This window comes from Penicillium longicatenatum, assembly GCF_028827895.1.
Source record: "Penicillium longicatenatum strain IBT 33135 chromosome Unknown contig_1_segment0_segment0, whole genome shotgun sequence".
Taxonomy (NCBI): Eukaryota; Fungi; Ascomycota; class Eurotiomycetes; order Eurotiales; family Aspergillaceae; genus Penicillium; species Penicillium longicatenatum.
Genome location: NW_026643119.1, coordinates 3,797,344 through 3,810,517, shown reverse-complemented (window position 1 = coordinate 3,810,517; position 13,174 = coordinate 3,797,344). Strand labels below are relative to the sequence as shown.

The window sequence follows — 13,174 nt, the reverse complement described above, 5'->3', positions numbered from 1 at the left end:
ACTTTGATCTGTCGATCGGGCGAACTTTACGAACAGGCATTAGTGAAGCCGGATCCTCATTATCTGATGACGTAGTTGTCAAATTTGCTTATTTTACCATGATGGGATCAATACAGTGAGAAAGAAACCACGGCATATCAATGGATTTCAGGTCATAAGATCGGGCATCAATTCCTTGGTAATGTGGCTGAACATGATCGCGTTATCGAGTTTTAGTGGAACTCATTACCGGCGTACGGCGTGCTGTTGCTAAGGATAGAGGCCTGTAAAGAGGTATTGTCTCGATTGCATAAAATAGGAGTCCGTCATAGAGAGACCCATCGAGTGAATTTTCTCATCCGTGATTCGAAGGCTACTTTGATTGACTTTGACACGGCTCAGGGAGATGCGACGATTGTGACTTGTTTTTACAAGAGTCTGAAAACTTAAGTGGAAGCCTCAAAGACTGATCGGGCAGAAAAGGTGGAGGTCCTCTCTGAAACATGCAATGGCATTGGCTCTGGCAAAAATGTCGGGACGAACGGCCTATGGCAGGTTAAATGGCGGGTGACTCGCTTAACATTAGTAAAGATCCCCCAAACATAACCCCTTTATCTCCCTAAAACAAGCAAATCATGGAAACTGGACCAGACTGGTCAATCAAGACTGGGTCTTCGATGGTTCGCATCGGTGACCATTGTCTCTTTGCCTCGGTCAGCGGTCCTCCCCGCGCATCAGATCCACTAGTGATTATTCTCGCCGGCGCCGGCGACGTCGCATCATCATACACAGCCCTGGCCCCTCTTATAGCCCAGTTTGCTCGTATACTACTATACGACCGCTCGGGGCTCGGGCGTAGCGAGCCTGGCCCCAAAGGATCAGCCGTCACGGCAGCGAAAGAACTACACCAACTGCTCCACACCATGCAACTATCCCCACCTTTAGTACTAGCAGCCCACTCCTATGGGGGGATTGTGGCCCGAGAATATCTCCACCTATACCCCGGCGACGTGGCCGGACTAGTGCTAGCCGATAGTTCCACAGAGCGGCAAAGCGACTATTTTCGGATCCCAGATCCTAGCATCAGCGCCGTACAAGGCGATCTCAAATTCGCCCAGGTAACAGGGCTTCGCGCCGACACCGTACTGTCTCGAGAGGAGTGGCGGGATCGTGCAATTGATATCGCCCGCGGAGCTGAGGCGGCACAGGCGGAGGCAAATTCCCTCGTGGCAGTCTGTCATACGTTGGCGGAAAAAAAGCAGTTGCACAATCAGGCGATGGGATCGAAACCGGTGAGTGTGATTCGCTGTAATGGCGCCAGAGACTATGAGCGTATCTACCAACGGGGCGTGGAGATGGGCTATGGGTCTGTACAGCAGCAGAAGGAATTTCGCGAGCTACTTGATCGTTGGCCGGGTATTGATCGAGATCTTCAAGAGGATCAGCTGAGGCTTTCCTCCACGACCCGTCTCGTGCACTTATCGGATTGTGGGCATAATGTCCACCTCGTACAGCCAGAGTTGGTGGCGGAGGAAATCCATTGGGTGATAGAACAGTTGGGCCCTGTGCAGAAGCTGTGACGTTTCTTTCGTTTCACCGAGTTTTACCAGACGCTAGTGGTAGTGGATGGTTGGCTTTGGAAGCCCAATATGACAGCCAGACAGATCATCGAGATCCTGGAGCCTATTAAATATAACACTAATGGATCTGTGGACTATATCCACCTATGAAGCCAGGCTATGATCTACGCCCTAACATAGCCATAGCCATAGCCATAACCATCGAATTTTCGTTCTCTATGAATAGATTATGTGCATAGCCATCGAGATTCGCAATCAATATGCTTAAATTCTTGAAGAGTTCTTTTCTTAGAAAAAAGTGCATCTAGAAAATTGGAGCCTAATGGCCTGTAAATCACTGCGCTTAGATAACCTTCCCCACGAAACAAACACCGCCACTCAACTTTCAGGCCGCAACAGCTGCCTGATAGAGAATCTACTGGGCTCCAAGGCTGTCAAGGCTTGGTACCTGAAAGGCTGAAGGTTTTCCGAGAACTTGGAAGCACCTGATAATCTATGACTCATTTTGAAGTGGGTTGCCACGCTCGGCCGCTTTCAGTACAGGATTAATAAACCAATGAATATCTCCGGCGGACAAGATTACAAGTATATAGACTAGGCCGAAGAATTTCCCCTGCAAAATTGAAACATACATATTTCAGCTGATCGGCGTCACCGTTAGTACAGAAAGCCTGTAAGTACAGCAAAGCAAAAAGGCGGCAGAGCGAATCCGAGAGAAGCGCGCTGCGCCACAGTGGCGGTAAAATCCCGGTCAAGTGGAGGTACTTTTCAGCCCGGCGTATATATAGTCATAGTTCCGAAGGGGATGCCTGGTTTTCAACCTGAAAAGTCTGGCAACTTCCACATCTCTTCCTCAACTACAGAAGACGCGCCTTATTTGCAGTCTCCAGATTCCACAGATTTTTTTTATTTCGTCTTTGTCAGACTCATCGTCTGTGCTCTATTTACTTAACTTCTTCCCTCCTCTCCCCCAACCACCTGTGGGTTTGACTGATCGACGCGTTCTTGTCGGTACCTCAATTTCCATCATAATCCCCTCAGCTAGTGTGGGGTCGAACGCGATATGGGCGACGGATCTGACTATCCTAGTCCTCGAAGTGAAGCTCCGCACGGAGCTACTGCTGCCGTCCTCGCCTCGACGGCTGAATCCCTTTCAATTGCCAGAATGGAGCAACAGCCTCCCATCAACTACAACATAGAAGGCACACGCCCGCGCCTCTCTGTTCGGCGCGCCCGGGATCCTCCCAAGAACCCCGAGGGTCAGATCTATTGTGATCACCCAGAATGCCAGGCTCAACCGCCAACTTTCCGTCGCCCCTGCGAATGGAAGTGAGTATTTCTTTTGCCACCCTTCGTTGATCTGCAGATCGTGCTAACATTATACCACTAGTAAACACATGGATAAACATGATCGTCCTTACAAATGCTACGAGCCAGGCTGTGACAAGATACAAGGATTCACCTACTCAGGCGGCCTGCTTCGCCACCAACGCGAAGTCCACAAGAAGAATACGGACGCCAAGAAGCCTCTCATGTGTCCCTATACCGATTGCAACCGGAGTACAGGAAACGGGTTTACGCGCCAGGAGAATCTTCGGGAACATTTGCGCCGTCGCCACATGCACACTGACGACAGTTCTCAGGGGCTTATGGTCGAAATGCCCTGGGATCGCGCCAATGAGCTCGAAGGTGTCCGTGCCAACTCACTTCCCGCCACTGGAGTCAAGCGCAGATTTGACTCACCGAACGAGGAGCATCAATTGCCCGAAGAGGAAAATGGGGACCTCCACAACGAGGTGAAGCGACTGCGCCGCGAAGTTCAAGAGAAGGACCGTCGCCTCGAAGAACTAGAGCGTATTGTGGCGGATATCCGACAAGCGATACCTCAGCCTGCTCAGCCCGAGCCCGATACCTCTGTGTCACAGTCTCTTCCTGCCGTTCCTCAGGTTGCTGTGCCCCAAGTCTAATAATCTACATTCACGTCTACACGCTCCTTATGGCTTTTTTTATATCTATTATCTTCCGTTTTCTCGTGCATTCTGTGGGCGTTCACCAAATCTCCAAAGGCTTGGAAATTCGCTTGTCTTTGTTTCTGTTTAGCATCTTGGGTTCGGTGTGCTCAATGCCTCTGGCTGGATCTCCCTAGCCTATCGGTATGGCGTTCTTACGTGACATTGATGGAGTGTTTTTGTTCCAGAGGTTGTAAGCTCGTGCTGTGTCACCTCATATACCCAGGTTTCGAGGATGTCGTGCAATGTCTTTTTCCCTCAATGTCAGTTTATTATTTCGATATCTCATACAATTTGTATTAGTATTATGAGTCAACTCTTACATGAGTAATAGCCAGTTATATTCCCGTTCCCATCGTATCCGATTTCTTATACTTTCTAAGGAACAATTTCGTAAATACAGGTCCTAGATTCCTATCAGCTGACCAGGTCATGATACTCTGCGGCTTTGATCAAGCTCCAGGGCTATTGGCACAATGTCAGAAGACTGGTGCCCATAAGCCCATCTGGTGGCCACCTAAAAACAAAGCAAAACAAGGCAGACAGGTCTGGACCTAAGTGCGCCTCATAACACGCAATGATACAGCCATTAGTACTAGGCCAATATCAACTATCTATACGCAGTCGACACGACACCCAGGCTCCAGAGCTGCCTGATTTACCGAAGACACCATATCGATATATCGACCTTATCTTCAGGGTTTCAGCCTCACACAAGCCTTGGACGATCACGTTCCTGTCCAACTATTCATCACCAAAGATCCACCTGGGCAACGCAACCGGCAAAAAGCCCAGCAAGGTTCGAGAACGTATGACAAAAGTAATAGATAATGTAAGAAAACAACAATATATGCACAGTACATAATAATTTTGTTCACATAGCCGCTCATCGGGTAATCGATACGCGCGTCCAGGTTGGGGCGCCCAACTGATTCCAAATCATCAAAGAAGTGAACCATCCTTACTGCTAGACTATTGTCCCCTTCAATAGAAAAATTGATCCTTAAAGGACCGGGTGATGAGCTGTATTTCTCACTCATACCTTAGTTCTCTAACTCATAGGAGTCTATCCATCACTATACCTTTGTCTATGATCCCGGTGGTGTGCTACGATGTATTTATGATTAATCTACATGATAGACCTCCTGGTAGTCATACTTTGATACAAATTTCCATTAATCTTCGTAGGTATCATACTGCTGTCTTTGAAACCTAGGGCATGAAAAGATGACCAAATACAGGCATATACCCAGGCTACCTGCCTCACACGGGCACTACATTCGCCTCACCCTATGCCTACTTTGGCCCCTCACAAAGACGAGACTGGCTATTCCCAAAACGGTCCCCGCTCGGCATCAAGGCCGTACTGATTAGTAAAAAATGACACAACGAACTCGCAAGGCTGCCGGAAGGCACGGCAAGGATACGACGATCAAGCCCCGAGCGGCAGGTATAGCTCCATCGCCGCTGCTGACAGCCTCAGCCTTTCAAGCCATGATGGAGGCATGATCTCGGCTTTAAGCATTTCGCCGTGCAGGCTCCAAAGGCCATGCCATGTGGTCAAGCCCCTACGAGTCATACTCGCACGAGCCAGGGCTAGATCTTTGTGGATCAGGCTGCTACTTAAAGCGTTGGTGTTGGTTAGCACTTGGAATGGAATGACTGTGGGACAGTGCTGACTAACCAAGTGAGTCATGATGAGTCGAGCCTTAGATTGATAGGCATCATGGAAGGTTGCTTCTGGAATGCGCCACAGTTGGAAACCAAGCACGTGTGTGGCAAATGCCCTGGGTTGTCACGATAACTTGATAACTTTGATAAGTTGATAACTACAGAAGCGGTAATGAGGCACCCGGACATCCGAATCGATGACAACGATAAACAGCTTACCTAATCTCCCCCCTCCATGGCCAAAAGAAAGGCATTGACCACTGCTTATTCAAATGCAGGGGTGCGTGACCGCTTTGCACAGACTGGAATCCATCGCAGAGCGGCACGGGCTTTAGAAAGTGAGGGATGGTCGATCGTTGATTCTCAACGTCCCCTCAATCTCCAATTCTAGCTGCAGTCTACCCATGTACACCACCCAATTGCCGGTTTGAGCATCGACCAATGCTCTTTTGAAAGACAGGAAGAATCAGTTTTCGCATCATCTAGTATCTTCACGGCATCAGCGCGACAGACTTATCCCGCATAAGCCTTAAGGAGGTGATCGATCTTTGTGGACCGACATCATGGGCTCCAATTCAAAAGAGATACCAATGTCTCAAATGGCCAATACGCCATACATGCGCACACAAGAATACGCCTCAACACCCAAATATCCATCTGAATCAAGTGCAAATGGAACTTTAGCTTTCCTCAACAACGACGAACTTGATGATAAGAATGACACCGTCATCGTCGACAACAAACTCTTCCGCCCCGCAACCCACCACTTCGCGGAAGGCGACTTCATCCCGCCAGGCTTCTTCAATCACGCGCAACTAGACGGTTTCACGCGTCGATTCAGTTATTCTCAATGGAGCTATGAAATGCGTCGTCAGGCACAGCCTATACTTCCATTCCTTTATCTAGGACCCTGTTCCTGTCTTCGACCCCGAGAAGACCTCCGCAACCAAGGCTTCACACTTCTACTCGGAATCAGAAATACGCTTTCGGCTCAGGCGCAATTAGTTTCGGGCGATAAGGCCGCTGCTGATATCGGGATTTTGGCCGACACCATTGATGTCCTTGATAATCAGGAGTTGATCTCTGCGTTTCCGCGTGCTATTCGTCGCATCAATGATCATCTTGCTGGCCTGGATATGCCGGGTTCGATGGATTCGTCGGAGCCTGCTATCAAGAAGAAGGTCCTGGTATTTTGCGAGACTGGTAATGAGCGCTCGGCTGGTGTGGTCATTGCGTATGTCATGGCTATGCTGAACAAGGATTATATGTCGGCGACTCAGTTGATTCAGCAGCATCGGTTCTGCGTGTCTATCGAGGAACCCCTAAAGCGGATTCTGCATGCTTTTGATTCTATTCTTGCTGCTAAGCGGGATGTGGAGCGTGTGAAGCGTAATGCCGTTCAAATGGGTGCATCGACTCTTGCTCCTCCGCCCATTCCGCCCGTTTTGTTGGCGAGAAAGCGGAGTTTTCACGATTGTGTATTTCAGGATGCGGCGATGGATGACGATGATATGGATATGGATGTAGATGATTTCCTACCAGACCGGAAGCCTGTTGCTCCGTTTCAAGACCGGGTGGCTTAGACTGTGATCTTGCTCTGGTGCAAACTTGCCGGCAGCGATGAACCATCCATGAGATATTTCTTGTTATTTCTTTTCTTTTCCAAGATATGACCTGGCTATAGATCCCAATAAATCAAAAATATTCATACAAATTTCGAATGTTTGGTCTTTCGTCATTTCGGCTCATTGAAGCTCCCATGGATGATGTAGATTCTCAGTGTAGACATGCCTCATCCGCCTCAAGAGATGGAAAGCAAATTTTACCTTTGGGAGACAAATGCGAGCGAAGTGAGATTGTAGATTTGGAAGCATAGCATCAATGTCTTGAGTTACCAAAACACGTCTTCGCGTCCTCCATCACACATCAACCATTTCTTTTCTTTTTCAGTTGATGCATCCCCATCCCCGTCCCCATCCGAGTATTCGATGCCAGTCTTGTTCATTGTTTATCTTGAGTTTTCTCTCAATACCGTCCTTTGATTTCTTTTTTCAACCAAAATATCGAACAGATCTATACGTCTTGTTCATCAAATTTATCTGAGCTTTTGTTCGCGTTAAGGGCTGGGAGAACCTTACCCGGAATCGAGAATCACTCTCATTCCGCGGTTGGAGGTAATCCCTGGGCCAAGTCATCAAGGCTTGAAGAAGGGCAACCAAAAAAATTTACCTCTGATATCAAGATGGGCGGCATGAATCTTCGTACCAAGATTCGTGCTCCGACGCGTTATGGCGAATGCAGTGAAGAGTCACCAACCGCTGCCCTGCTCCAGTCGATGCGTCGCTCCCGAGCAGAAGCCACTGATGAGATTCGAAAAACTAGTAGCCCAGATGGGTCGCATTCGTTACGACGAGAGGTCAAAGTTGAGTTTCAGCGAAAGCCCCTCGTCGAGTTTGATCCAAGTTTACCTCCAGCGGCATTTCCAACGCTGGACATGACCAAACCAACTGTACCTCCCAGAAGCATTGTGTCGATTTGTCAGTACACTGATCGCAAACCGTTCTTTTTGGAGAGACCAACGGGTCCTGAACTAAAGAATGATGACGATAATGTGGACCAGGCGACTTTGAATGATATTGAGAATCATGTCGCGAGCAACAATGAGTTGAACCCTGTTTACCAGAAGAATATGGCGATCATAGCGGGGCAGGTTCATGATAACTCAGATGAAGACGATAGCCTTTATTCTGAGGATAGTGACCGGAACGAGCCTAAAGACGCCTCAGTGGTCCTGGGAGAGAAGGTAAGTTTGATACCCCCAGCGACGACAGCTTCACGCCATAAAATAAACTAACTAATTATTTGTCAAACAGATTGCCGATCCCACCTGGGCTGATATCGTGCCCCCGATGCAGGTCGAAATCATCGAAAATATGTTCAGAGGCGGGATGAGCTGGAAGCACATCTGTACCAAGCTTGAGATTCCGAGAGAGGGCCGAAACAAGTTCAAAGCATTTTTGAGAACTCGCAACCAGCAGATCAGACGAGAAAATGCACACCTAACCAAGATGCGTGAGAACCAGCTGCGCGCTCTGATGCGTATCGATAACAGTGACATCAAGACCAACGATGTACCACACCAGCTGGTTCTTCGCAGGTTCTTCTCAGAGGCCGCTCATGAAAACATGGCAGATCGAATCCCCGATTTCATGCTCTGCCAGGCCGCCGATGTCCTCGCCGGTAGACAGTACCTGGCCCGCAAGTCACTCCCACGAAGCCTAACGGGAGACTGGGATCACAGTCTTGTGGTGCTGCGAAAGCCGGGAGAGGATGCCAGCTTGGAACCAGAACGATTCGAGTGGAAACAGGATCTCAATCTAGCACCGGAACTCACAGATGAGGTCAAGGTGATAGGAAGTGGAGACCATCCCATCATCAGAACCAAACGAGGATACATCCAGTGCATTGCTGGTAAGGGCACAGCCTACATTCGCGACTTGGGTCTCAAGCCCGGCGAAGAGCAGCCGATCGTGGACTGGCGCAAATACTTCCCATTCGGCAATCCGGTCCCCGATGCTCAAGTTCCGGAGGTGGAAATCGTCGGTCCAAGTGATGGACTGATCCGTCTAACCATTAGTCCCGGGCGAGCAGCGCAAATTGATTGGGATGGCAGGAATATAAGCCAAGAGGATCCAATGATATATTCTGGATCTTCCCCAGGGACCCCACAGCGACAATTATGCACCCCCAATCCAGCGTGGTCGCCTGACGTGGCACCTGATGATACCCCGATAAAGAGGACCATCAATCCCAAGATGTTAGCCGCTCAGCTTGCGGCACTTCCAGGACGACCTCTAGAGACGCTTCAAGTGGGCAAAGAGATCCACAGGGCATTGTCGTTGATCCATCCGAAGCAGTCGAGAATACACAAGCGTACGTACAGTCCACCCAAGCAGGGAATCTTCTCTGTTAGACGTGCGCATGAATTCAAACGCCGTGAATCAATGCCCTTGAAACGTTCGATGGGCGGCTGCTGGTCCATGAGCTCCATCCATTATGTCAACCCAGCCATCGGACAAAATCGGTACTCCCAACAAATCCAGGAGGCCAAGTACGAAGCTCAGATTCTGAAGTTCCAGACCGATTTCACTCACGACGTCGATACCGAGCGCACACATCGTAAGGTGCAGGAAGAGAGAGTTGAGCCCGCTCTTTCTTCGCCAATTCGTGGCGCAGTGTCCGATGACATGTTCAGCAAGTTATTTGATCAGCGTGTGCCACCTTCCGATGAAACCCTGATGGGTGATATCGATCTTGGCAGTTCGTTTGATAGCCCTGAGAGTGTGAAGATGAATGATGATGATGTGATGAATGGATTTATGGTACGAGAAGATGAATTTGACATGAATGAGTTGAAGGGAATGAATGGAAACGATGATAGTATGGAGACAATTGATGCTCCAATGGAAGATGAAGATGAGGATGAGGATGAGATGGTTATGGTCGAGGGTTGAAGTCGAAGTCAACGTCGATTTCGATATCTTACTTTGAACTCTCCGCCCTGCCGCAGTATGTGTTATGATGTATGATCATGTGTGTATTACTATGAGTTAGGAAAATCGATGTATTGTATACTTCCATTCTTAAGTAAGGATCGCCATCATTAAAACCTGGTCCGTGCACGAACGCGAAAACCGCGTGCCACACGTGTGGCGTTTCGAGTCTCGAACTTCATCTCATCACTCTCATTAATGCGTGGTTCATTCGACTTATAGAACGTGAATGCATTGATTTTGGGTGTGATTTGTGTGTGACCTTTGGGTGTTTCCTACTTACGCTCCTTTGTCCTTTGGTCTTGGATTTTTCCCCCTGTGAATGACGTTCTCCAAAAACCGGATCAAGATCTACCACTCTTTCGCAAAGACGCTTTTCGCCCTCCCAATCGGTCATACACTCTCTTTCAATCTATCATGTCTGATACCGCATCTCCTTTGACCGCTACCGATTCACGGTTCGGCACCATGCCTCCCGAGTCAACGGCTCCCTCGTCAGCCGCAAGTGACATTGCGCTGGACGACACCAAGCCCGCCAATGGAGTAAATGAAGAAACTGTACAAAATGGGGATGCTGATCCCGCTTCAAATATTGAGGAGCTCGACCACAATACTAAGCAGCTGATGGCGCTGCTGCGAACCAGCTCCGTAAGTTGTAGCCATTGATTCGGCCCCTCGAGGATACACCTAATTTGAACTTCTTGTAGGTATTTGTCGCAATCATGTCGGAGAAGATGAAGAAGCAGCAAGAGGAGGCTCGTCAGCAAGCTGCCGCACGAAAGCTGGAAACACCCGAAAAGCAAGCATCCCAGCCTCGAAAGGCCACCCAACGCCGCCAGACTCGACATAGCGCAATGCAAGATAACTCGCCAGAAGACAAAATCCCAGATACACCCACCGATACGCCCACAGACACACCCCAAGAGAGCGAGCCTGTCGTAAAGAAAGGACGAGGTCGCCCGAAGAAAAAACGCCGGCAAGGGCGGTATTACGAATTACTTCCAGAAGGCCAAAGTCGAGGTGCCAGATGATAATCCCACAGTGCCTGAGGCATTAAAGCAAGCAGCCGAAGAGTTTGAGGATAAGCCCACTGTCCTTGGAGAGCAAGAGCTTGTGGCCACGCAACAGCCCAAGCTCGTCTCAGGTGGCCAGATGAGGACTTATCAATTAGAGGGCCTGGAATGGCTGAAGACTCTTTGGATGAACGGACTGTGTGGTATCCTTGCTGATGAAATGGGTCTTGGAAAGACTGTACAGGCAATCTCTATGATTGCTTTCATGAAAGAAAACGGTGTTTCTGGTCCCTTCCTGATTGTTGGCCCCCTCAGCACGGTCAGCAATTGGATCGACGAGTTCAAAAGATGGACTCCCGATATCGAAACCGTTATGTACCACAGTAGCAGTGGCAAAGCGGGGCGTGAAGCCATTCGGAAAAAGTTCATGAACCCTAAAAAACAGGCGGATATGGACTTTCCTGTTGTTTGCACTTCGTACGAGATGTGTATCAACGACCGCAAATTCCTCGGACAGTATCAGTGGCGATACATTGTTGTGGTATGTCCTTCCAGTCGATCTTGGAATTGAATATACTAATCATTCTGTAGGACGAAGGTCATCGTTTGAAAAACATGAACTGCCGACTGATCAAGGAGCTGTTGACTTACCCTTCCGCAAACCGTCTTTTGATTACTGGCACACCCCTTCAGAACAACATCTCCGAGCTTTGGTCGTTGTTGCATTTCTTATTACCCGATGTATTCAATGATCTGGACAGCTTCGAAAGTTGGTTCGATTTTTCATCCGTTCTGGACAAAAACAGCCAGGCAGATTTGATAGAGAAGCGAAAGCGCAATCTGGTCTCCAGCATGCACGCAATTCTCAAGCCCTTCCTGCTTCGCCGCGTCAAAACCGATGTTGAGCATTCTCTTCCAAAGAAACGGGAGTATATTCTGTATGCCCCATTGAGTTCTGAGCAGAAGGAACTTTACAGAGAGATCATCAGTGGTACTGGCCGCCAATACCTAGAGGCAAAAGCTTTGGAGCGTCTCAATGCCAAGAGCGCGACTCAAAACCAGACGCAAGGAAAGAAGCGTCGCCGTGAAAGTTCCACGGAAAGTTCTCCTAATAAGAGTGCGAAGTCAAATGGAAAGAAAACCCCGACTAGGCACACTGCCTCTGGTCGCCGACGCTCTGTCCGCAATTATAAGGATATCAGCGATGCAGAATTTGACACAAAGCTGCGGAATATGGAGATGGGAGTTGATGAGGAGGAAGAAGAGGAGGAGGAAAGCGAGGGAGAGTTGGAGCATAAGGAGCAATTGAAGAACCTCCAGCTTGCAAGTACGTGTTAACCTCTTGCGTGATACGTGTCAACGCTAACAAACCCACAGAGAAAGAGATCAGTCAGAAGAAGATGCAGAACCCAGTTATGCAAGCTCGTATGGCCTGCAATTCTCCACACAACTTCTATTGGCCTTGGGAAGGCGAGGTCGACGAGACCCTCGTATCCGCCTCAGGCAAGATGCAGCTTCTAGACCGACTAGTCCCTGACCTCTTGAAAAAGGGTCACAAAATCTTGATCTTCTCCCAATTCAAGGTGCAGTTAGATATTATCCAAGATTGGGCCACTACCCTCCGTTCTTGGGAATGCTGCCGGATCGACGGCGCAATCGCCCAAACCGATCGCCAGGCTCAGATCAAAGCATTCAACACCGACAAAAATGTGAAGATTTTCCTCCTGAGTACTCGAGCCGGTGGCCAGGGTATCAACCTCGTCGCGGCCGACACAGTCATCCTCTTTGACTCCGATTGGAACCCGCAACAAGATCTGCAAGCGCAAGACCGAGCCCATCGCATTGGACAAAAGAAGCCGGTGATTGTCTACAGACTTGCGACTAAGGGCACTGTCGAGCAGACCTTGTTGGAGAAAGCGGATGCTAAGCGTCGACTTGAGCGGTTGGTTATCCAAAAAGGCAAGTTCAAGTCTCTTCTGGATAACAATGCCAATTCTCAAGATATTGAGGAGTTGAGAAAGGTTCTTGGCGAGGATGAGTTCGAGCGGTTTGAGGCTGGGGCTGATCCTACTTCTGTCCTTTCTGATAAGGACTTGGAAATTCTTACTGATCGCAGTGAGGAAGCTTACGTTCGTGCTGAGAAGGGTCTTGACCAGAGTGGCCCGGCGTTCGTTGCTGTTGAGACTAAACGGGATGCAGGTGAGACGCTTCTGGGCTAATTGATGCTTTGTTGGGATTGTTACAAAGAATGGTGTTTTGTGGCTTTGGTGTTCGTGCTCGGTTTCATCGGCATGGCGATGTGAGCGATGTATCATGGCTTGTTTGATGTGTTAGGCGTTATGTGGATATCTTGTCTACTTAAGGCTTGC

At 49.0% G+C, this 13,174-nt stretch overlaps 6 protein-coding genes across 6 annotated transcripts; all 6 read left to right on the top strand.

Annotated features, from left to right (window-relative positions):
- Positions 1-43: 43 nt before the first annotated feature.
- N7484_002200 (alpha-galactosidase A precursor) lies at positions 44-429 on the top strand (the record flags this gene model as incomplete). The annotated part of the gene is given in 3 exon segments (XM_057112620.1): positions 44-71; positions 117-201; positions 217-429. The coding sequence occupies 3 exon segments, from the start codon at positions 67-69 to the stop codon at positions 427-429; spliced, it is 303 nt and encodes a 100-aa protein (XP_056977357.1). The 5' UTR covers positions 44-66.
- A 185-nt stretch (positions 430-614) lies between these two features.
- On the top strand, positions 615-1,559 carry N7484_002199 (alpha/beta fold hydrolase; the record flags this gene model as incomplete). Its single annotated transcript, XM_057112619.1, has 1 exon — positions 615-1,559. One exon carries the CDS (start codon positions 615-617, stop codon positions 1,557-1,559), a length of 945 nt encoding a protein of 314 aa, XP_056977356.1.
- A 1,063-nt stretch (positions 1,560-2,622) lies between these two features.
- Positions 2,623-3,526, top strand: N7484_002198 (putative C2H2 transcription factor; the record flags this gene model as incomplete). The annotated part of the gene is made up of 2 exons (XM_057112618.1): positions 2,623-2,888; positions 2,950-3,526. The coding sequence occupies 2 exons, from the start codon at positions 2,623-2,625 to the stop codon at positions 3,524-3,526; spliced, it is 843 nt and encodes a 280-aa protein (XP_056977355.1).
- Positions 3,527-5,802: 2,276 nt separating this feature from the next.
- N7484_002197 (dual specificity protein phosphatase family protein) lies at positions 5,803-6,822 on the top strand (the record flags this gene model as incomplete). Its single annotated transcript, XM_057112617.1, has 1 exon — positions 5,803-6,822. One exon carries the CDS (start codon positions 5,803-5,805, stop codon positions 6,820-6,822), a length of 1,020 nt encoding a protein of 339 aa, XP_056977354.1.
- A 659-nt stretch (positions 6,823-7,481) lies between these two features.
- On the top strand, positions 7,482-9,753 carry N7484_002196 (uncharacterized protein; the record flags this gene model as incomplete). The annotated part of the gene is made up of 2 exons (XM_057112616.1): positions 7,482-8,042; positions 8,113-9,753. 2 exons carry the CDS (start codon positions 7,482-7,484, stop codon positions 9,751-9,753), a joined length of 2,202 nt encoding a protein of 733 aa, XP_056977353.1.
- A 456-nt stretch (positions 9,754-10,209) lies between these two features.
- N7484_002195 (putative SNF2 family helicase/ATPase PasG) lies at positions 10,210-13,024 on the top strand (the record flags this gene model as incomplete). Its single annotated transcript, XM_057112615.1, is given in 5 exon segments — positions 10,210-10,440; positions 10,500-10,730; positions 10,741-11,346; positions 11,397-12,132; positions 12,183-13,024. The coding sequence occupies 5 exon segments, from the start codon at positions 10,210-10,212 to the stop codon at positions 13,022-13,024; spliced, it is 2,646 nt and encodes an 881-aa protein (XP_056977352.1).
- Between the last annotated feature and the right edge of the window lie 150 nt (positions 13,025-13,174).